General features: G+C 40.5%; 1 protein-coding gene across 7 annotated transcripts; it reads right to left on the reverse strand.

Annotated features, from left to right (window-relative positions):
- Nucleotides 1-376: 376 nt before the first annotated feature.
- On the reverse strand, nucleotides 377-21,507 carry LOC124605464 (zinc finger protein 346-like). Of its 7 annotated transcripts, none has more exons than XM_047137159.1 (3): nucleotides 19,615-21,507; nucleotides 19,345-19,510; nucleotides 377-1,186 (listed from the first exon to the last, which is right to left on the reverse strand). In XM_047137159.1, exon 1 carries the CDS (start codon nucleotides 21,202-21,204, stop codon nucleotides 19,774-19,776), a length of 1,431 nt encoding a protein of 476 aa, XP_046993115.1. In that variant the 5' UTR covers nucleotides 21,205-21,507; the 3' UTR covers nucleotides 377-1,186; nucleotides 19,345-19,510; nucleotides 19,615-19,773. The 7 variants fall into 7 exon arrangements, with proteins under 7 accessions (XP_046993115.1, XP_046993112.1, XP_046993110.1 ...); XM_047137156.1 differs by lacking the exon at nucleotides 377-1,186 and adding an exon at nucleotides 11,511-12,420; XM_047137154.1 differs by lacking the exon at nucleotides 377-1,186 and adding an exon at nucleotides 14,373-14,795.
- Nucleotides 21,508-23,506: the final 1,999 nt, after the last annotated feature.

Genomic DNA, 23,506 nt, shown 5'->3' on the forward strand with positions numbered 1-23,506 from the left:
TTCCAAAGCACTTTTAAACTTCCCCTCTCAGTGTATACTCTCGTTGTTGGTGGCATCTGTACAGATGGGAATGAAAAGTGTTACACCATGGAGCACCAGTTCAATATTTAATAAGCTTTGCGAAGATGTTCACCATACAAAAGCTATCAAGTGACTGAACTTTCATTCTGTTTAGAATTTATATCCATAATCAATGTCAAGTGTGACCCCAATGGACACGAGTATACTCTTGTATTAATTATGCATGGAAGTAAACAGTCTCTAAATGTCATCTAGAAGAATTTCTTGGCATGCCTGAAAAACATGGTGTCAGTTCATGAAGACTGCAGGCCAGAAGGTGGTATATGTCTTCTCATCACTTCCCAGACATGCTCTATAGGGGACAAACCAGGAGACCAGACTTGCATTCAAGGATATCTACATTTGTCAACATATTTGTGGCGTGAACTGCAGTGTGTGGTCTTGCACTATTATGCTGGAATATACCATTTGGTACCCTAGTCATGAAGCATATGACAAGAGTGTTTACTATTCTGGTCACATACTGTCACGCATCTGGTCTCCTTTCAACAATTACTGAATCAACATTGCTGTCATATCCAATAACTCCCCACACCATGATTCTCCAGAGGTTGGAGGCATGTGGAACCTTTCACCAGCTCATTTACAGACACATTTGCACCGCTCTTACTGATACATGCTGAAGTGAGACTCATCACTGAACATCAAAGAATGTCATTAAATGTCACAAGTGACTGACTCTACACCATGCAAGTCTTTTGTTGTTTGCAAAATGGTTCCAGTGGTGAATGACACACTCGAGATCTTAATCCAGATTCCACTAATCTGTTCCTGAAGGTTTGAAGTTATGAGCTTCCTGTGACCTCTACCTGGGCTTCCACTATTGTCATGTCTATTTGTAGGAGCTAGTTTATAAGTCCTACAATCTGCTAGTGGTGTAGTCTTTCTGGAAGGACCAATGCCTATCTACTCTTCTTGGCAAACACTTGGCCTGGGACCATCTCATCACCACTCATTTTACAGTCATTGCACAACAGCCTGTGTGATTTATCAGTATGATGCTGCCATGTCTCTCAGGCCAATGATTTGAACTTTCTCAATGCCAAAAAGATGGCAATATGTTGCACATGCCCATCCTCTGGGGTAGTTGTGTTGCGATCTCCACCTGAAAAATCCCAGTAATATTAGACATACACTCAACAGCCACCATGTACTAACACTATTCTTCATCAGCGGAAAATGTGTGTTTGAGCACTGAAAATGCGCTCGCATAAGGATGTTACTTTAATTCTTTAATTGACATATCCCACAGGCATGGAAATATTAGAGTATAAGTTTGTAAGTAGTTGTCAAGGTGTTCATGGAGTCATCGTATATTGTGAGAGGAGATTGAAGTAAAATCTCTTCACCACTAATAAAACATTCTCGGATTTCAAGCAGCGTGAAGTGGATTACTGCCCACGAGCTTTCGGCAGAGATCTCCTCTGCCACTGTCAAGTGGATGACTGTTGTGTGGTTGTCATTGCCATGCTTATATAGCCGCCGACACTCGTGATGTCACTGGTGCTCGGTCCCGCACCATATATGGTAATGTTTTGGCCATGTGACTGCCGGGCCAGCTTCAACTCCCTCAACATCAGATTCCATGCTGTACTCATGTGCAATCCAACGTCTCCATGGAAGGTTGTGTCAGAAATTATAATAACAATACAACAATACAATACAGTTTATCACGCTATCCCAGAAGCCATTAGTCCATTTAATAATGCATGTCACATCGAATGCAATTCGGTGTCCGTTTTCCAGAGGATGTTCTGCTACAGCTGACTTTTCAGGATAGCGCAGATGGTAACACCTTTCTTGTCCTATGTGGCGCTGTTCAATAGTGTGAACAGTCTGACCAACATAGAGCTGCCCACATCCACATGGTATCTTGTAAATTCCTGGTGTTCTGAGGCCTACATCATCTTTCACAGATTTCATTAGTTGCCAGAGGCCTGAAGATTGTGTTTATTTTATGCCTCTTCAGGAGTCGACTAATCTTCCCTGTTGTCGAACCACAAAATGGTAAGAATGCAAACTGCTTGGTGCCTTCTTCCTTTGAGGCTTGGATTACACTGCTTGTGAGATCTGTTTGTTGTTGCACTTTCCTTAAAAACTTTGCATAAGTGGCTCAATTCTCTTGGTAAGTTATCAGCGTCTGAGACAGTTTCAGCTCGATGTACTAAGGTCCTCAAAACTGACTGTTTCTGTTCTGGGCTGGGTGATGGAAGCTGGTGGCGTGCAGATACTGATGCGTGTGGGTGGGTTTGCGGTAAACGCTACAACCTAGAGACCCATTGGGTTTACGACGGACAAGCACGTCCAAGAACAGCAGGGAACCCTCCTTCTCTACTTCCATTGTGAAGTTAATGTGGTTATGGATGCTGTTGAGCTGCTCCAGGAACTCTTCTAACTTTCCTTGACCATGTGGCCAAATGACGAAGGTATCGTCGACATAGCGATAAAATCGCTGGAAGAGACTACTATTAAGAACCTCTTCCCCAAGGCACCAAGACTGCCCACGTTCTATGGTCTGCCGAAGGTGCATAAGGACACACCGTTGAGGCCGATAGTGAATACCATCGGATCGCTGACCTATAAACCTGCCAAACATCTGGCCAGTCTCCTCTCTACGCAAGGTGGACACCATATAAAGAATATGGCAGACATCATCAATCGGATTAAAGGTCTGCGACTTGCTGAAGGGGATATTATGGTTAGCTTTGATTTGGTTTCTTTATTCACGAGTTTCCCTATCACAGACTCTATTGACTTGTTGTCCCAGCTCTTTGACGACACCATCGTGGAATTATTTAAGCACACTCTGACATTATCATATTTCTTACATGATGGAATATATTTTAACCAAACTGACGGCGCGGCGGTGGGAGGTCCATTAGCTCCAGTAGTAGCCAACCTCTTTATGGAGCATTTCGAAGGCATCGCCTTGGACATGGCTCCTGCAAAGCCAAGCTGTTTTTATCGCTACATCAATGATACCTTCTTCATTTGGCCACATGAACAAGGAAAGTTAGAAGAGTTCCTGGAGCACCTCAACAGCATCCACAACCACATCAACTTCACAATGGAAGTAGAGAAGGAGGGTTCCCTGCCGTTCTTGGACGTGCTTGTCCGTTGTAAACCCAATGGATCTCTAGATCACAGCATTTACCGCAAACCCACCCACACGGATCAGTATTTGCACGCCACCAGCTTCCATCACCTAGCACAGAACAGAAACAGTCAGTTTTGAGGACCTCAGTACATCGAGCTGAAACTGTCTCAGACACGGAAAACTTGCCAAGACAATTGAGCCACTTATGTAAAGTTTTTAAGGAAAACGGTTACAACAACAAACAGATCTCACAAGCAGTGTCATCCAAGCTTCAAAGAAATAAGACCTCTGAAGAAGACACCAAGCAGGTTGCATTCTTACCGTTTTGTGGTTCAACAACAGGGAAGATTAGTCGGCTCCTGAAGAGACATAAAATAGATACAATCTTCAGGCCTCAGGCAAAGATCCACCAACTAATGACATCTGTGAAAGACGATGTAGGCCTCAGAACACCAGAGACGATGTAGGCCTCAGAACACCAGGAATTTACAAGATACCGTGTGGGTGTGGGCAGTTCTATGTCGGCCACACTGTTCGCACTATTGAACAGCGCCACATAGAACATGAAAGGTGTTACCATCTCTGCTATCCTGAAAAGTCAGCTGCAGCAGAATATGCTCTGGAAAACGGACACAGAATTGCATTCGATGAGACGTCTATTATTAAACGGACTAATGGCTTCTGGGGTAGCGTGATGAGGCCATAGCATTAGAATTTCTGACACCACCTTCAATAGTGACGATGGATTGCACCTCAGTACAGCGTAGGATCCGGTGTTGAGGGAGTTGAAGGGGGCACGGCGGTTGCGCGGCCAAAACATTACCACATATGGCGTGGGACCGAGCACCATTGACGTCGCAAGCGACAGCGCAGCTATATTAGCACGGCAACGACAACCACATGACAAGTAATCCACTTGACAATGACAGAGGAGATTTCTGCCAAAAGCTCGTGGGCAGTAAACCACTTGACGTGGCTTGAATCCCGAGAATGTTTTAATTAACAGATATTGCTGTGAAAGCATGCATTCGTACTTTTCACCACTGTTTGTGCTGTATCCCTCAATGGTGTTTGTAGAACACCATTGACCAGTATGGCAGATGACAGGTATGAGCTTTTATTCCCAGACATCCTCCTGGTTGACTCCCACACTTTTGCTTGTGGTGGTGAAAATTCAATTCCCTTTACTCTCCAATGTGTATGACTATGACCCCACCTTCCAAAAAGTTTTGTAGTTCTGTTCACTTAGTCTATTCTTAAACCTATGTGGTGCCACTTGGCTGTCCCTAATTATGGGCCAATTTGCCTTATTCCACCAAGACAGATTTTTCTTTAGGTACACCAGAAAATATTTGTGCTGAGTCATCAGTGGCCTGTAACCCCTTCTATACAATTTTACACGATATAAAAGCTTATGAAATTAGCTTTTGGTTTCTGCAAGTTATAATTTCAATACCTCTAAAAGAGGGAACACATTGGCTTTGCTTACCTGGGTTGGTGGAAGTCATTGCAAGCTCGACAAGACAACCTGCTGAACTCACCTGCCTACTGTTCACTACACAAATTCATCCCACACCGAGTTCCTACTGGCGACAAAATGTTTGCTGTAAGATAAACGAAACAGGCCAGGGAAAAGGTAGGTTAGCCTGTAAATAAGTACGCAACTAGTGTGATAAAAACAAGTATACTGTTGAAGCCTTATGGTCTCCAATGAAGTCGGGCATAAACAAGTTTCACACATTGCTCAAAGTAATCCAAGGAACCTTTATGGAAGCCACCAATTCAGAGTAATTGTCTTCCCACCACATTTTCTGAGAACTCACAAAACCCATGAAAAATTAATCACACAAGCAAAAGTTAAGTACTTGCTTCAACAGATGCCTTTTAAAATATTCCTACCATGTGAGACTTTACTCATAAAATGCCAGGTACTGAAACACTGCTTTTGCTTCATATTAATATAGAATTCTCCACTTTTTTTACAGATGGATTCGCAACTAGATAGCCATCAGTGAATGTCTATAGAGCACAGAAAAATTCGCACAACAAGCTAGCGAATGTCATCGTAAAAGACGAAGAGATGTTCACAATACCAAAAGTCACTTCCTATGCAATTTGACATATTTCGCTTGTTAAAGACAACCAAAGTTCTGTCATACTTTTCTACACCTCTCAGAACGAAGCACCAAAAGCAACATGGTCTGCTCTCACTTGACCCTCAAGACTATCTATTCTGAACAAGCGGCTAGCTCTGCAAGTAAACTTTCTACCATACATCAGTTTTCTTATGTAACACAATATAATCCATTTTACAAGTACAAAATGTGACAAACGCTTACTCTCAATCAAATCAATCATTATGAAGATTGTATTATGTCTGCTTGTCTTTCAAATATTACAATTTTTGAGGAATTATTCTTTAAGCTCCCCACGTCACTTCATGGAAATGGACGTGTTCACTCCTCCCAATCCAGGGGTTTTCCTTTACTTAACACTTTCGCTGTGGCTGACGCTTATAAGCGTCACAATAAGCCACGAGCCAGTGTGGCTGATGCTTATAAGCATCCGCGCTCACTGGCGGATTACTCAGTCTAGTTGCAGCGTCTAAGCTAGCGTCAAAGCATATTGTTCGTAATGGCGGCTAATGAACCGACACCTGGTCCTTCCAATGTGAAAAGGAGCAGCAAAAGTGTTAAATTGACAGAGGAACAGATACTTGGTCTACTAAACGACAGTGATTTTCTGTGTAGTGAGGGCGAGGCATACCACGGAGATTGTCATTTAGAGGCTGCAGAAGAATTGCAGAGTGACGATAGCGTGAAAGCACAACTTTCGAATCTGTTTCATGACAGCTTGGCTAGTAAATTGACGACCTCTATCAGAGCCAATCTTAAAAATGCACATTTGAAGTAAATATAATTTCAAATGAATCCAGTTTCCTTTCCCTTTTTTTTCCTTCATAAGAATTTGTGTTTTGGAACCAAAATTTTTCCTGAATGCGGTGGATTTGTTGCTTGTTTGAATTGTATTTTTTGTTACATTATCAACAAATCACGAACATTTGAATGATGCCTGTGACCCCTATAGATGTCAGACAGCAATCAGACTTTAAAACATGACCACAATACAGTCGAAGCTTATTTGAAGTAATGCATCTAAGGCGTCATCATTAAGTCAGTATAGAACATCATCCTACAAATCTTACTAGGTCCTGACGTCAGCCTGTAGCTCAGGTGTGCTTAGGAGAATCGGCTCCGAGCGGTACCTGCCGTTTCACAGTGTTACCGGCCCGCACTCGTACGTTGCCGTGCCGCACTGGAGAGTTGCGCGCCAGCACCGATGCCGCAGCGAAAGTGTTAAACTGCATCTTACTTCTCTCTAAATTGGAAGTGTGCACGCGCACACACACACACACACACACACACACACACACACAGGTGTGTTCAAGGTTCAAGGATCGACAGTGGCACCTCCATGTGGAACCTCTTCCTGCTCTCTCAGCAACTTATGGCACCCTGTCCACCACAGCCTCTGCCCACTGGACTATTCTGCCTCATAACCCTTCAGACCAATGGGAAACGGCTCCTGTGGTCATCTATGAATTTTGCCACTTCACTACTTTTAAAATTAAATAGCGTCCAAACCATTGGTCTGAATATGATGTTGATAGCAACAACAAACACACAATTATCAGCTGCATATTATCAAACACAAGAAACAATTATTTCCTTAACTAATCCCAAATTATTGACGCCTGGGAAGTGAAACATCACTGCCACACCTCAGGCACGACAGATCACATTTCCCACTGGTTGTTTTCTCTTGTACACATGTATTATGTTCCCCAATCGTTGATGGTGAAAACACTGCATAATACTTCGGACATACAGACGGACTTTCAAAAGTATGTACTCAGCGTTTATGCATTCAGGCAGCACAGATGAAGTGAGTTATTCTGCAGCAGTGTATGAACATAACTAGATTTCATTGGCTTTATCATTAAAGTACAATTGTGTAAACTTATAATTTATGCAAGAACACCAGTAATTTGTCCTACATCCTTTTGTACCGGTATGTAAAGTGGAGACATTTTCAGGGACACAGCTCCTTCTCCCTTTATTTGTTTGCATGATTGCACAATAAGTTTCCTTCCCAAACTGACATATTTGTCCAAGGGCTTCTGTTACATAACTGACACTTAAAAAAAATGGTTCAAATGGCTCTGAGCACTATGGGACTCAACTAGTGAGGTCATTAGTCCCCTAGAACTTAGAACTAGTTAAACCTAACTAACCTAAGGACATCACAAACAACCATGCCCGAGGCAGGATTCGAACCTGCGACCGTAGCGGTCTTGCGGTTCCAGACTGCAGCGCCTTTAACCGCACGGCCACTTCGGCCGGCAACTGACACTTAAGTTCCACATAAATAAAAAGATGATGGCACAACTCTACTTGAAAGGATCTTGCAGGAATATCAGTCCAAGTATAAACAGGAAAAGTGACACTTGGTGCCTCAGACATACTATTAGCAAGATACAGTGACTTTTATCAAATGTTAACACACACACACACACACACACACACACACACACACACACACACACACATCCATCTGCACATATACAGACACAAGCAGACATTGTAAAGGCAAAGAGTTAGGGCAGAGATGCCAGTCGAGGTGGAAGTACAGAGGCAAAGATGTTGTTGAGTGACAAGTGATGTACGAGGGGTGGCAACCTGAAATTACCGGAGGTTGAGGCCAGGTGGGTAACGGGAAGATAGGATATATTGAAGGGCAAGTTCCCATCCCCGGAGTTCTGATAGGTTGGTGATAGTGGGAAGTATCCAGATAACCCGGATGGTGTAACACTGTGCCAAGATGTGCTGGCCATGCACCAAGGCATGTTTAGCCACAGGGTGATCCTCATTACCAACAAACACTGTCTGCCTGTGTCCGTTCATGTGAATGGACAGTTTGTTGCTGGTCATTCCCACATAGAACGCTTCACAGTGTAGGCATGTCAGTTGGTAAATCATGTGGGTGCTTTCACATGTGGCTCTGCCTTTGATCGTGTACAACTTTCGGGTTACAGGACTGGAGTAGGTGGTGGTGGGAGGGTGCATGGGACAGGTCTTACACCGGGAGCGGTTACAAGAGCAGGAGCCAGGGGGTAGGGAAGGTGGTTTGGGAATTTCATAGGGATGAACCAAAAGGTTACGAAGGTTAGGTGGACGACGTCCACGGCCTCGCTGCGATGGAGCACTTCCATTCATGCCAATCACCTGCTACCCTACCCAAAACCTCTTTCCTCATTACCTTAGCCAGCTTCATCCTAACCCACAACTTCTTCACTTTTGAAAGCAAGACATACCAACAATTGAAGGGAACAGCCATGGGTACCAGGATGGCCCCCTCGTACACCAACCAATTTATGGGTCGCTTAGAGGAAGCCTTCTTGGTTACCCAAGCCTGCCAACCCAAAGTTCGGTACAGATTTATTGATGACATCTTTATCATCTGGACTCAAAGTGAAGAAAAATTCCAGAATTTCCTCTCCAACCTCAACTCCTTTGGTTCCATCAGATTCACCTGGTCCTACTCCAAATCCCATGCCACTTTCCTTGACGTTGATCTCCATCTGTCCAATGGCCAGCTTCACACATCTGTCCACATCAAACCCACCAACAAGCAACAGTACCTCCATTTTGACAGCTGCCACCCATTCCATATCAAACGGTCGCTTCCCTGCAGCTTAGGTCTTCGTGGTAAACGAATGTGCTCCAGTCCTGAATCCCTGAACCATTACACCAATAACCTGAAAACAGCTTTCGCATCCCGCAACTACCCTCCCGACCTGGTACAGAAGCAAATAGCTAGAGCCACTTCCTCATCCCCTCAAACCCAGAACCTCCCAAAAAAGAAGAACCCCGAAAGTGCCCCACTTGTGACAGGATACTTTCCAGGACTGGATCAGACTTTGAATGTGGCTCTCCAACAGGGATACGACTTCCTTAAATCCTACCCTGAAATGAGATCCATCCTTCATGAAATCCTCCCCACTCCACCAAGAGTGTCTTTCCGCCGTCCACCTAACCTTCGTAACCTCTTGGTTCATCCCTATGAAATCCCCAAACTACCTTCCCCTACCCTCTGGCTCCTACCCTTGTAACCGCCCCCGGTGTAAGACCTGTCCCATGCACCCTCCCACCACCACCTACTCCAGTCCTGTAACCCGGAAGTCATACACGATCAAAGGCAGAGCCACGTGTGGAAGCACCCACGTGATTTACCAACTGACATGCCTACACTGTGAAGCATTCTATGTGGAAATGACCAGCAACAAACTGTCCATTCGCATGAACGGACACAAGCAGACAGTGTTTGTTGGTAATGAGGATCACCCTGTGGCTAAACATGCCTTGGTGCACGGCCAGCACATCTTGGCACAGTGTTACACCGTCTGGGTTATCTGGATACTTCCCACTGACACCAACCTATCAGAACTCCAGAGACGGGAACTTGCCCTTCAATATATCCTCTCTTCCCGTTACCCACCCGTTACCTCAACCTCCGCTAATTTCAAGTTGCCGCCCCTCGTACATCACTTGTCACTCAACATCATCTTTGCCTCTGTACTTCCGCCTCGACTGACATCTCTGCCCCAACTCTTTGCCTTTACAACAATGTCTGCTTGTGCCTGTATATCTGTGTGTGTGTGTGTGTGTGTGTGTGTGTGTGTGTGTGTGTGCGCGCGCGCGCGCGTGAGTGAGTGTTTACCTGTCCCTTTTTCCCCCTAAGGTAAGTCTTTCCGCTCCCGGGATTGGAATGACGCCTTACCCTCTCCCTTAAAACCCACATTCTTTCGTCTTTCCCTCTCCTTCCCTCTTTCCTGATGAAGCAACCGTGGGTTGCGAAAGCTTGAAATTTGTGTGTGTGTTTTATTTTATTGTCTCCTATCAATATACCAACGCTTTCATTTGGTAAGTTACAGCACCTTTATTTTTATATATTTTTCCCATGTGGAATGTTTCCCTCTATTATATATAAGATGATGTGACTTACCAAACGAAAGCGCTGGCATGTTGATAGACACACAAACATACACTTATTTTTCCCGCCTGGAATGTTTCCCGCTGGTTCTGTTGTTTCCTAATTACCCTCAACTGATTATTTCAAAATGCATGTGTGTGTTCTGTGACATACAGACTGTATTTTCAGCTGCAAACTACATTCGTTCTTTTTACAAATTTCAGTGGTAGTACTGTTGTTCTGACAATCATACCCTTAATTTGAGTATATATTTTAGGGAATCTTCCCAAGTTTATGAGTGTCATGTGCAATGTATTTCCATAGCGCATTTTAAAAACAAAAGCTTATTTGGAAAAATGATTCATCTTAATCACAGTGAAGTTACTTATATAACTGGTGTGACATTACCACCCGTTTCCACTTGTTAATCAGTTTGTTCCAAGGAATGGCTTCAAAATTTATGATCAAGGTCGAAACATAGCTCTTATGAAATCTACTACCATGGCGTAATAGTGTGTTCTACGAATATTATAATGTTCCACTTTGTTTCCTCTTTCAATAGCAATATACACTGCCCATGTCTGTCATAAATTTACACTATTAAGGAGTTTATAAGTGAGAATAACCTTGACAAAACCAAAGTTTGAAATTTAAAGTTCCCAGTAGGTTCAGAGCACTGATAAATTTTATTCCAGGGCTTTCTCGTGTTACAACAGAAAATCACTTTCTTGAGTATTAATTACTTCAAGTCTTCAGGCAATTTAAAATATTACCAATCATGATGCTGAAGAAGAAGCTAAGATAATCAATTTTAATTTGTAGCTAAGTGATAGAACAGTGACAAGTGGGAAAAAATCCTTTTATTAATAATTTTGGGAAAAACAGGAGCAATGGTCTAAGGAGGTGTGATATTCACAATCAGGGTTTCGTTTGGAAAAAAAGTAAAATAAATAAAACAAGACAAAGGTTAGATTATAAAAGTCACTCATCATATCGTATACATTTTGGACTGAAAATATATAATTGCACCAGTGGTTTTGCTGCTATAATTGATATCTTTTTTATGACTCTGAGGAAGTTATTGCCACGAGGCATAGCTACTGTAATGAAGTGAAGGGAAATATTTATTGTTTGTTTTTTGATTTTCTGTTCTACTGTTCAGTTAACAGCACCTGTAGCAGTGAAATATTTTTTTTAATATTTTTTTTTATAATGCAGTCAGTTGCTAAATCAACGGCCACAGCTATGTTTTAAATGGATAACTATATATTCCAGAATATTTTTATTTTTTGTCTCTTATTGGGATGGTTTACCAGAGACAAAAACTATACGAATTAATTATCAATGAACTTTAGCGCTCAGGATCTGAGGTCAACTACCTTTAAATAAATTGTAGCCTATGTTAAAATTAGCATTTTGCCCATAGTGGTGTCATTGAAATCAGATCCTTTCTTCCACTGCAACAGGGATTGCAGAAAGAATGCAGTGAAACAGCTACCTGCTATACATCACACACACTTTAAATAAAGGAAAACAAAAAATTTAAACTGGGTTAACTCTGTCAGTTATACAACTCTCAACTTCTGCCAGTTATAAGTACATATTTCACTGTTCTGGTGTCGGAAGACACAGAAGTTCAATGTGCGTCAGAGGGGATGGACTTTGATACCCACTAGGTGTTCTTTGTGCCCTGATGAGCGCCTGTGCCACAAGCCTTGCCATGCGACTGTTCCACTCCCCGTACCTTGTGAAGCCCGCGGCCTGTCGTGTTTCCTGTACTCATGTATTCAGGTGGCCATGCGGCACGACCTCAGCAGTCTAGTACTTGCTGTAGTTCACATGTGCATCTCAGCCATACTGCGTTCCAGATCTCTGTGTTGAGATACATACTGTTGTTGGAGTATTCCTGCGTTGTTGTTGTTGTTGTCTCGCCATGTTTATCACCTCAGTTCTTGATTGCTTGCCTCGTGTTGTGTCCTGGTCAGTCGTAAAGTCTGTCACCCCCTAATTGTTCGTATTTTCATCGTTAGCAATCAGGCTCCCCAGCCTGGCAGCTTTGCATCTCCATTCCCTTCCATGCGTTGCTCGCCAGTCGCTCGTGGCTATAACAACTGTTCCTTTTCTCTGCCCCATGGTTTGTTAGCTCAATACTTTCCTTCATTTTTCTGCTCTGTGTTGCTTCTACCTTCCTGATAAACTTCATTGTTGCACTGAAAACAAGACAGTGAACTAGAGCACACTTTCAGCTTATACGATAATTACAAGGGGGAGGGGGGACACTATTCTGTTTACCTCTTTCACTACCATGGGATACATATGTTCCATGATTCGTTGTGAGAGAACATTTAAGAATTTGCTGCATGTTATTGTTCTGTATCAATTTCCCACAATAAATACGATCCTGCTAATTGTTTGAATAATTTATATAGTTACAGCTTCCACTTGTAGGTTATGCTGCTTTCAAGTTTCATTGTTAACCATTTGCTCTCCTCTGCTCGTGTTGTCAGATCGTATTAGTTCGCACTCGCACATACGCAACCCTATGAACAGATTTGCGAAGTGGGCTGCTGTCATGCCTTCCCAGATACACACTGTAATGAGAGTTTGAAACTTGGAGAGATTTTCTGTCCACTGGTGTGTGTGTGTGTGTGTGTGTGTGTGTGTGTGTGTGAGAGAGAGAGAGAGAGAGAGAGAGAGAGAGAGAGAGAGAGAGAGAGAGAGAGAGAGTCGCAGCCATCTACTGAAACCCCAGATATACTTAGGAAAAAGCCCTGTATGCCCCGTCCTTTCCCGTATTGGAAAAAGAAACAGTGGAAAATACTTTTTTCATACAGTTACTTCCAACTGTGGCATTAATTAAAATGGCCATATATTAATGTATTTCACTAAGAAAAAAAAGAAGGAACTGATAGTGAAAGGGTTGAAGTCACATCTGGAGTAATTGTCAGGAAGTAAGGAAAAATATATTGAGGGGGGAGAGAAGGTGGATTCAGTCCATGGTTTTCGTAATCTGGAGTTCAGTGTTTTATTGCTGCAGTACTACTTAACTACATTCACCAAGTTGACACAATAATATGGAAACAATATGACAGGAATAATATGAACAGCAGAATGAAAGACGAGACAAAAAATATGTAGCAATACAGGAGAAACACACAATGCAGTTAACTTCAGAAAAAAATATTGCATACATGTTATTACAGAATGCTTTTTAGCACTGTGAGTCTCATGTGTTACAGCTTACTTAATGTATATTTCATTGTTGTTGAATGAGCATTCAAGGCTTTATTTAATGGGTTTTTGCATTCTTGAAATAAACAATCTGACTGGCAACTACCAAGCAGACTAGCAGTCAAGAGGTACGGCTTTTCTTCACAACACGTATGGGGATTTGAAATTTTGGACTTCTTTCCAGATGACAGTACAATTTTCATCATATGACAAAGCTTCTCATTAAATTACACATTTTGCAGTGACAACAGAGGGTCACATAAGCAAACAGTAACAGTTTATGGAGTGCCTACTGGATCCAGAGAAAAACAATACAAATAAATGCACGCAATATTTGAATCTAACAAGTACTACAATGTACATCTTTCTGCGTTAGTATAGTCACTGGATATAACTGAAGAGGAAAAAAACAATAATACTGAACCATATTACACCATTTGTTTTGAAAATTCAGGTTCTTAAAAAAAATCAACTTCAAAACTTGTGCAAAACACTACTTCCTAGGTATATTTTAAGCCCAATGACAATTTCATTGTTACTCTAACATTCACCACATGGAAAACAGTTGCTTACACATAGATTGCTTACGCTATTAAGTTATAACAGTGCACATGAAGTCATTTAGTGATAACCTCCAGAAGTAAGAGACAATCTTTATATTTGTAACTGCAAAAAGAAGGCCTCTAAACCTCAGCACGATGTCAGATTTCTTGTAGAATATGCTGGGATTCACATGTAGAGATATCAAGACCATATGCAGCCTAAATCGGTACTATTTTTAAAATAGCTTCAGTATTCAACTGAGTTTTAATACCATGTCACTTCAGTTGCCTAAAGGGAAAGTGATAATTACCAGTGTAAAACATAGCTCTGTTCACATTTATACTAAGTATAGTTTAATCAAAAGTAGTTCTAAAAAAAAAAAAAAAAAACTGGCAATTGATGTAGACTTCTTAGGCTTTTAACTTAGTGAAATCTAAAATACTCTTTTGTCATCTCATAAACTGCAGGTTTTCCTGAACCACAGAGACAGAAAGCCAACAAACTGCAGAAGTCTATTTGCTGACAATAGTCACAGTATAATCTATCTGAAAGCCACAGTTTAGTCAATCTACCAAAGTTTTGATTTCCAAAGACACTGTTTAGCTGACACTGCAGGCAGTCACATGTATAAACCTTTGAACTAAACACACACTGTGGAGGTTGATTACTTGAATCACAGTGCATTTCAGTTTATTGCACTCAGAATCATTTGAGGACTATTTGATCTCTATTTAATGAAACCAGCTTGTGCTTGTTTGACAGGTCTGAAATTGTGTTCTCCACTTTTTGTCAATACTGGTGTCTGTGATACCTGGAAAGAGAGATTTCAAATCTTTGCAAAGTACGACATCACCCATCAAAATGTTGTTCTTGCATTTATACGCTCTTCAAAATGTCTCATGCAGTGTTTGAGTAGTTACAGGTGTCATCCCAGTTACTGCACGTATAGTGTAGCATTTCACTTAGGCTCTACATGTACAGGAAATCAACATGAGATACACACTTTTCAGTTTTCAGTATCAACTATAAAGCTGAAATTTGAGTACAATCTGTAACAAAAACCTGAAGAAGAGAGCTGTGTGGCACTACACAAACTTATCTTGACCAACAATTCATAATACTACTATTGTTAGTCCATTAATTTGCAAATTTCAAATTCATTAAGTTGTAACAATTATGCAAAACAACATAGGGAAGTGACCTACTTAATTACATTAGTTTCTTCTTCATTTAACTGCAATGAAGAGTTTCTGAGTACATACAGGTATTTACAGCCAATTCTTGGAAAAACACAGTACTATCAGATTTTAATTCAGTAACATAATACTGTGCTACTGACACTACAGGATGGATTTTTTCCTTAAATTCCACTTTGTAGAATTTGATCTTGTAAAAAGAGATTAATATTTTTCTTTTGTACAGATTTGTGGTGTTTCAGACATTTCCATTCATTCATAACTTATTGTGGACACTGACTCTTATCTGATGTTCTACAACTAGCTTTTTGCGTTCAAAATTCTCTGTGCTCACTTGTAATAACAGTGTTGATGGTTTGTCTATTTGTTTGGGTTAATAGTTTACTGTACACCTACATATGCCAGATCTCAGACAAAGCAACGGCTGAGTAAGAGAGACTGAACAGCAACATTCATTCACTGACGCATCATGTACCGTAAACTCCCTCATGAATGAGAATGTTCATAAATGAGAAACAATTCGAGTTGCACTACTCCTGTGAAATACGGTAACAAAAATTGCCACTAGTGTGAATCTACTCATGCTGTGAATTACTTCCAAAGTTTTTAATTGGTAGTGAATGCAGACATAACGTGTATAGCATTCTGTCTTCAGGCCACGAGTGGCCTACCGGGACCATCCGACCGCCGTGTCATCCTCGGTGGAGGATGCAGATAGGAGGGGCGTGGGGTCAGCACACCGCTCTCCCAGTCGTAAGATGGTATTCTTGACTGAAGCCGCAACTATCCGGTCGAATAGCTCCTCAATTGGCATCCCAAGGCTGAGTGCATCCCGAAAAATGGCAACAGCGCATGGCGGCCTGGATGGTCACCCACCCAAGTGCCGACCAAGCCCGACAGCGCTTAACTTCAGTGATCGCGCGGGAACCGGTGGATCCACTGCAGCAAGGCTGTTGCCCCATAATGTATATAGACAGACGACAATTTTTGGAAAGGGGTAACTGATTATTTCAGTCACAGTTGTAATTTACTATAGGTAATTGTTGGTTTTGGTTGTTATCAGCTATCGTTAGAGATTTCAGCTTAGTTTCAGCATAACATGTCAACTTAGTTGCCAGGTATTGCTGCCTGAATATTAGAATACTATACTGTAATTCTGAGGTAATCATAAACAACAATGAAGTTTATGTGCTGCACTGGAACGAGTCTGAAAGAGATTTGAAAATGGCTAGAAATACACTAATCGCCTATTATAAATCATAAATGGGGTCGACAGAAGCGTCCGATCCAACGCGTCGGCTTTGACCCGTGACGTAAGGGTGTTGTCGTGTGTGATGTCATGACGGCGCGGAGTTTGGTTTGAGTGTGGCTGTCTCCAGTTCCGTTTTATCTTATTGTATTTACTTTTCTGATCTGTTCGTTCTATCTCGTGAGATATTTTTTTTTTTTTTTAATTTAAAAACACTTATTACTTATTTTAATTATCTGTTTCCTCGAATTTCTGTTTTAGTTTATTATATTTATCTTTCTGATCTATTCGTTCTATCCCGTGAGATTTTTTTTTTTTAAGACAAAAAACACTAATCAGCTGCTGAAGCATCTTTATCTTCTATGGGTTGCAGGGGTTACGACTCCTGGGGAGGTGGGTGGGTATTCATGCATGGCTGTCTTCACTTACATGTTGTAGCTACGCAAGGCGTCTAAATTTGTTTATATTTAGTTTGCCCCCCACCCAAAACACCCCATTTCCCGCGCTTGTCCGTTAGTGTCATTAGGCTTCTTGTGGAAAGTGTGTGTGTGTTTTTGTTTCCGCCATATTTTTGACGTCATGGGTGGGATCAGACGCTTCCGTATTTCCCATAAATGTGACAGGCAATTTTAATTTTTTAAAATTACGTTATATATCAGAGTTTTGTGTATATTAGAACAAAAACAGCTACTTTTTAAAAAAAGTTGTGACTATTGCTCTGCCATACTCAGTTTCTATGTTTCAGATCCCTAGAAAGTAAGAGGAAATCTATCAAATAATATTTTTGCTTCTGGTATTGTGGTTGAGGATTTAAATGTTCATCACAAATTCATTCTTATAATTTATCATAAATAAAATTAAGGAAATAAATATATTAGCACTTAAGTTTACACAATATTCTTACTGCACACTGTTGTAAAATGGTATTTTACTATCAATATGTTGACAGTAAATGCACTGACAGTCTGCTTGAATCAGCGTATGTGCATCCAGAAGGTATAGATTACTCCCAATCAAAGAAAAACAAATCAACTAGATGGGAACTTATAAGTAAGACTCCAATGATTTCTACTAACTTTCTTGACCATTTTCAATGAAACTGACTGATGAAATGTTTTAGGGTCTCCAAGCACATTGATGATCCTGTTTTACACACAATGTAACTGTCAACTGCTTCATAAGTATTAATAAAAAAAATACAATTTATATTATAGTGTTTGATGACTGCGTAGTGTGGTTCCATTTGAACATTCAGCTGTCACAATATGTTGTCGCATAATGTGTTATTCGAACTAACCATACCGATATGAAAAATATGTTGATGTCAAAAGTTGCTCTGCAGTATCATTATTCGTGAGTTCATTCATTCTGTTAAAGAAGCTTCAGGGCGCTAACTATCGCGAGCTTATTTTAAGTAGTAAGTGTACAATCAAAGCACAAATGGTTAGCAATTATAGAAGTTCTCTCTCTTTTAACATGGTACATGAAACTACATGTACTGTTTATTGTCTGAACCCAGAAGGGCCATGCTGTCACTGGTTAGATGCCAGAGATAATTCCGTTTTTGTGTCCAGTTCTCCGACAAAATTCTTGACAAATAGAATGGGCCCACAGGAAAGAGTGACGAACCAGAAAATCAAGTACCATTTATGCCTCACTTCAAAAACAAGAGGATCAAAAGATAATGAGAACCACTGTATCTGCAACATGAGATTATACAGCTGAAACTGAAGTCATTGCTTTAATAATCCAACCATTGATGAATCAGTTACATATTTGCACATTCATCTTCCATTTAGTATCCCTTAATCTGGCAGCTTACAAATGCAAAACTGCAATGAATTTAGTTTAGTGACACCGTTAACCTGAGGCATCACCGTATACAAATCTCTGTCTACAACAATCTACATGTATCACATTTTCCAATATCTAAGCAGCACAGTTTCAATTTTCTATTCCACTGAGAAATTAATGGTTCACTGACAAACCTTTTTGAGCAATAATAAACCTTTACTTCTGTAGATTTACAACATAATTTTAAAAAAAAAGAAAAAAAAAAAACACTGTTGGAAATACTTTTACAACTCATCTTATAATCAAATATCTTTAAATTACTGGTAGTACAACATTCCTAAAAAAGAATTCAGAATATTCCATCAATGAAAAGTAACAGAACATTGGTTCTTACGTCCTGAAGGCTAAACAGAAATGGAAGTTAGAATCATTCACTTGACACAGAGAAATAATAGCACGTCATTAACATCCATTAGTAATTTCTTTCTTGAAGGTTCTACGATGTAACAACGATGGAAAGGCTATTAACCTTCACTAAAAGGCTTTTTCCTCTTCTTCAAAAAATTTATCTGTTCATACATAATAAATGTTATGTAACCCAAACCTTAAACATGTAACCTGAAACTCATTTGGTACTTACAGTCAATTAAATGAAAATGTCTGAAGCTTAATGCCAGAATGTATGTGGAAAAGGTTCTACCAAAATTGCCTGAAATCTGCATTTATAGGAAATTTTAAGACATCTGTAGGAAAAGCAAACAGATTACATCCAACAGAAATTAACAAATCATATATGCAAAGTAATATTTAATTAATAAATTTATTTCGCACTGTGTGTACAAGAAACAAAACCATAAAAAGAACTGACTAGACTCAACAACTGGTTTATCCTGCAACTAAAGGGAATGAGATGTGGATACAAGATCTGTTGTTGCAATCCATGTCGGATAAAGAAACATGATCATCTAATTAATTCATGTCACAGAACAGGATAAACATTAACTCGGCACATATTTTTTTCAGTTGTACATAATTAATAAATAATATGTCCAGAGATAGTGTACTGCTGTTTTTATGAAACTTTGTTCGCAATGCCCTCTTCACATAAAATTGATACTTACATCACGGGTCAGTCTCTGCAGCATCTTGGGCAAATTCAACTAATCCAACTTCACGACTGAGCTGCCTTGTCACAATATCGTTTCCTTCAAGTTTCTGACGCAGTCTGCGCACTTCAAGGGAAAGCTCAGCATTTTCATGTATCAAGAAACTGTTACGTTTCATAACCTGTAATAAATATAAAATGAGTCCTACTACATACAGAAATGTTTTCCACTCCTGTTTCAACTGGATGCAAGTGATATAACACACTGTAGTAATAATCCTGTTACCTTATGTTTTTCTTGTTTGGAAGATAAACCTGTTTATCTCATTTTGTTTTGTACTTTGTCAAAAACTCAGACTTTTAAAGGTGCAAAATCTGACCCTACTTCTGAATAACAGGTGGAGATAAACAAAAAATAACATGTATAACCATATGTAACACTAAATTAGGCAACAACATTGCCAGCTTTCAAAGGGCTGCCAACAGGCTTTTTCGCTGTTGCTGTTTTAACCTTGTGTTTCTTACTTTCACAATGCTGAATGAACTGTGCTTCAGAGTTTAATGTTAAATTACATGGCTGGCAATAATAATAACCAGATGGTGTTCTATAAATAGAATAGTCTTTTCCCACGGAACTCTGTGTGCCATCTTCATTCTGTATCACACTTGCAAGAATTGAATCTGACTGAGTAGCCTGTGGAGTTGTACTTGTCACAGTTGATCTCTGTTTATTTGCAGTTTCTGCTTTTCTGTGTTTTGCACCCCGTAAGTGCATATCCAACTGGTCTTGTGAAGTGGCAGCCACTTTACAAAGTTCACAGAAAAACTTCTTGGTTTTCTGAATTGGTGAATCTGGTTCAGGTGCTTTAAGCACTAGTGGATCTGCATTTGACCATGGCTGAAACTGTGTACCAATCCCAAATCTTCCCGTCTGATCAGTAGTAGGAACTGCACACTGTTCTACCTTTGCTTTCGCTGCAGCATGGCCTGCAAGTGCTCTTCGATGATTGCGTCCCATGTAATGCTGCTCCGCATGTGCAGTTGACGTAAGGGCAACATTACATACTTCACAGAAGGAAACATCTGGAATGCTTTTCTTTGGTGGGCCATCTTTAAACTGTTTTGGCAATGGCTCTCCAGTCTCCTTTGACCAGTTCAATAAGAAACTATGAACTTTCTTTTCATGCTGCCTCCCTGAGTAATGCATCTTTGCTTGTACAGTTGAATTTACAGAAACTGAACACAGTTCACAGGTGAGAGGACCAAATTTCTGGGTTAATTCTTTGGGTAATCCAGAAGAGTTATCCGAATCTTTTTCAGACGGCCTTTTTCTGGTTGTTTTATTAGGCATGTTGACGTCCTCTGAAGTACAGGACTTCTCTTCCATGTCATCTCGTACAACAGGCTCAGTGGGCCCTGTCTCTTCTTTCACAGTGGGTGTTTTTAATTGAGAAGACTCTTCTTCCGCAGCCGGTATGGTGGCAGATGTAGAGTTATCATTGACTTCCAGATTTCTTCGTTGCAATGAAGTGCTCTGTGACACTGCCCTGTACTGTGCAGCTGGCGACGCATGTTGTCGATGTGCGTGGTTACGAAATTTGGGGGGAGGAGGTGGAAGTAAAAATGGTAAATGCGGCGGGCGCTGGAATGGGCGCTGATCTGGCGGCTTTAAAAAGCGGTTCTGTACTGGCCGAACAACTGGGCTGCTTCCTGCGGATTCATACCTTTTTGGTGCCTGCGAGAGAGGAGGTGGAGGTGGTGGCATGAAAGAAGGCCGAGGTAGAGGGGGTGGTGGCGGCGGTGGAGGTAAGCACAATGGTTCCATTTTCGCAGCACTTGACCGGAACGCCTGCATTTCGTATTCTTCGCTGTTCATTTATGTTTTAAGTTTTCCTCAAAGCTTCTATGATTATCATTTTCCTTGTGCGCTCGAAGTTCGAGTTTCACATGTTGTCCTCCCTAAGCAACGTATAAACAAATTCCGCTGCGTATATGGTTTCCCGCCGATCCCGTCTTAAACTTAACTAGTCAAACGAAACAAACTATGATCGGCAGCAATTCGGCACAACACAGAAAATTCAATTTCAAACAATTATCTCACATATAAACAAGGACCTAAGACAACAGTACGCCATTTAGCTACTAAATAGCTCACTACGCATTCCGCCATATTGCACATTTCTGCTGCTACTCACTTCTTATATGAAACCGAATTTAAACCACAATCTTTGGTTTACAAACAATAAACACGACGAGCAACTAAAACGAGAACCACACAACTGGCGTTTCACTAAAATCGACCGATTGAAGTAAGAGATGAACGTAAACATTAGACTAGGCCACAGGTCAATTTATGTTACACAATTTTTATTTGGTATCCATATTCATTGGCTATCCCACTCATTACCATATTAGCACCTTTCAGCTTAACTAGCCGTCGGGCTACGTTCCAAACCAATTTATCACCACAACCGAATAGACCAATTTCAACCGAACGTGAGTTATATCGTACTTCCTGGCAACTCAAATACGAATCGAGACCCAGTTTATTATGATAGTTACGAGCGGGAAAGGTAGCGGGTCAAGTGTAACAATACTGATGCTGAACGCACAAACAGTTTTTCAGTACCAGTGAGATGACTGACAAAAACAATAATTTGTTATCATGATTCTGCAATCATAATACCCATAATATTGGCAGCCTTGGAACAGTGTTATTGACTGCACTCACATCTAAAACTTGCAGAATAACTGAGATTATTGCAAGTGAAATAACATTAATGCATATCAGTGTCACAAAAATGCTCGAATTCTACAATGAGTTTACCTTGACTTACACAATTACACACATTTCTAATTTACAACAAAGTATTCGACAGGTAGATAATTACACGGATTGCGATTTAACAGTCATTTCCGATACATTTCCTCGCATGGTGCCCATAATTACATGTCACGCCTTCTGTCCATGAATATTATCCTAGTAAAAACCTTTGTGGTTGACTGGCTCGGGGTCAGCTGAAGAAGGGGATAAAACCCATTGGCTTTGATCAATGGCGTCATAGTTCACTCAAACACATTAATTTCTTTATTTTCGAGCCACAGATAATAAACCGGTTATTTCCTGTGGCGAGGCGTCATCATTGTAAACTAATATAAATGAATGTGTTTTTAAAAGACAGGGCTAGACAATGCATACGGATTTTGGTGCCTGTATTAATTTAAATCATTTGCTTGTTCCGATTCATGTGGTACTTATTTACACTATTTAGTAATTTTGAGATATTTGGGAAGATTTTTTTCATTCTGGACAATATTTGCTTTTGTACGGGATACAAATTTAACGTATGTCGACTTTTCCGCTTTCGCTAGCACTAGTATCCTACTCTGCAGCTGACCTATGTAGATCAACTGAAGTAAATATATATAGATTTTACAGGTGTAGCTTTCTTTGTCTCCCTATTACAAGTATCCTATTCTTCAGTTGATACTAGTACTAGCGAAGGCGGAAACACCGACATACATAAAATTTGCATCCCATACTTCAGTTGACCTGTATTGGTGCTAGCGAAGAGGAAAAAATCGGCTTACATAATATTGGCATCCTGTACCTCAGATGAACCACGCAAAGGCAAAAAAAAAAAAGACATACATAAAATTTGTATCCCATACTTTGGTTGACCTGTAGTATCGGCTGAAAATTATCATAGCAGCACTAGCGTCGGCGAAGAAACCTACAACAGTAACATCTCTATCCCATACTGTACTTCTCCTACATAGGTCAAATGAAAAACAGGATACTACCTTCGTAGTTCATCTGTGTTACAGGATGCCAGTGTCACGTATGCCGCTTTTTTTGGCTTTGCTAGTACTAGTATCCTATTCTTCAGTTGACCTATAGAAGTCAACGGAAGTACGGGATACAAATTTTTCCTTTGTCGGTCTTTTCGCCTTCGATAGTACTAGCATAGACTGAAAAATATCGTAGTAAGACTAGTGCTAGAGAAGGTGAAAAAAAGCGACAGCTGCAAAATTTGTATTCATACTGCAGTTGACGAACCCTCCTTCAAGTCTTCCATACTCACATGAGTAGATAAATGAAGTCAACTGAAGAATAGAATACTAGGACTCAAAGAAACGTCAACTGAAGAATAGGATACTAGGACTCAAAGAAGCGA

This window comes from Schistocerca americana, chromosome 3 (assembly GCF_021461395.2).
Source record: "Schistocerca americana isolate TAMUIC-IGC-003095 chromosome 3, iqSchAmer2.1, whole genome shotgun sequence".
NCBI classification, from domain to species: domain Eukaryota; kingdom Metazoa; phylum Arthropoda; class Insecta; order Orthoptera; family Acrididae; genus Schistocerca; species Schistocerca americana.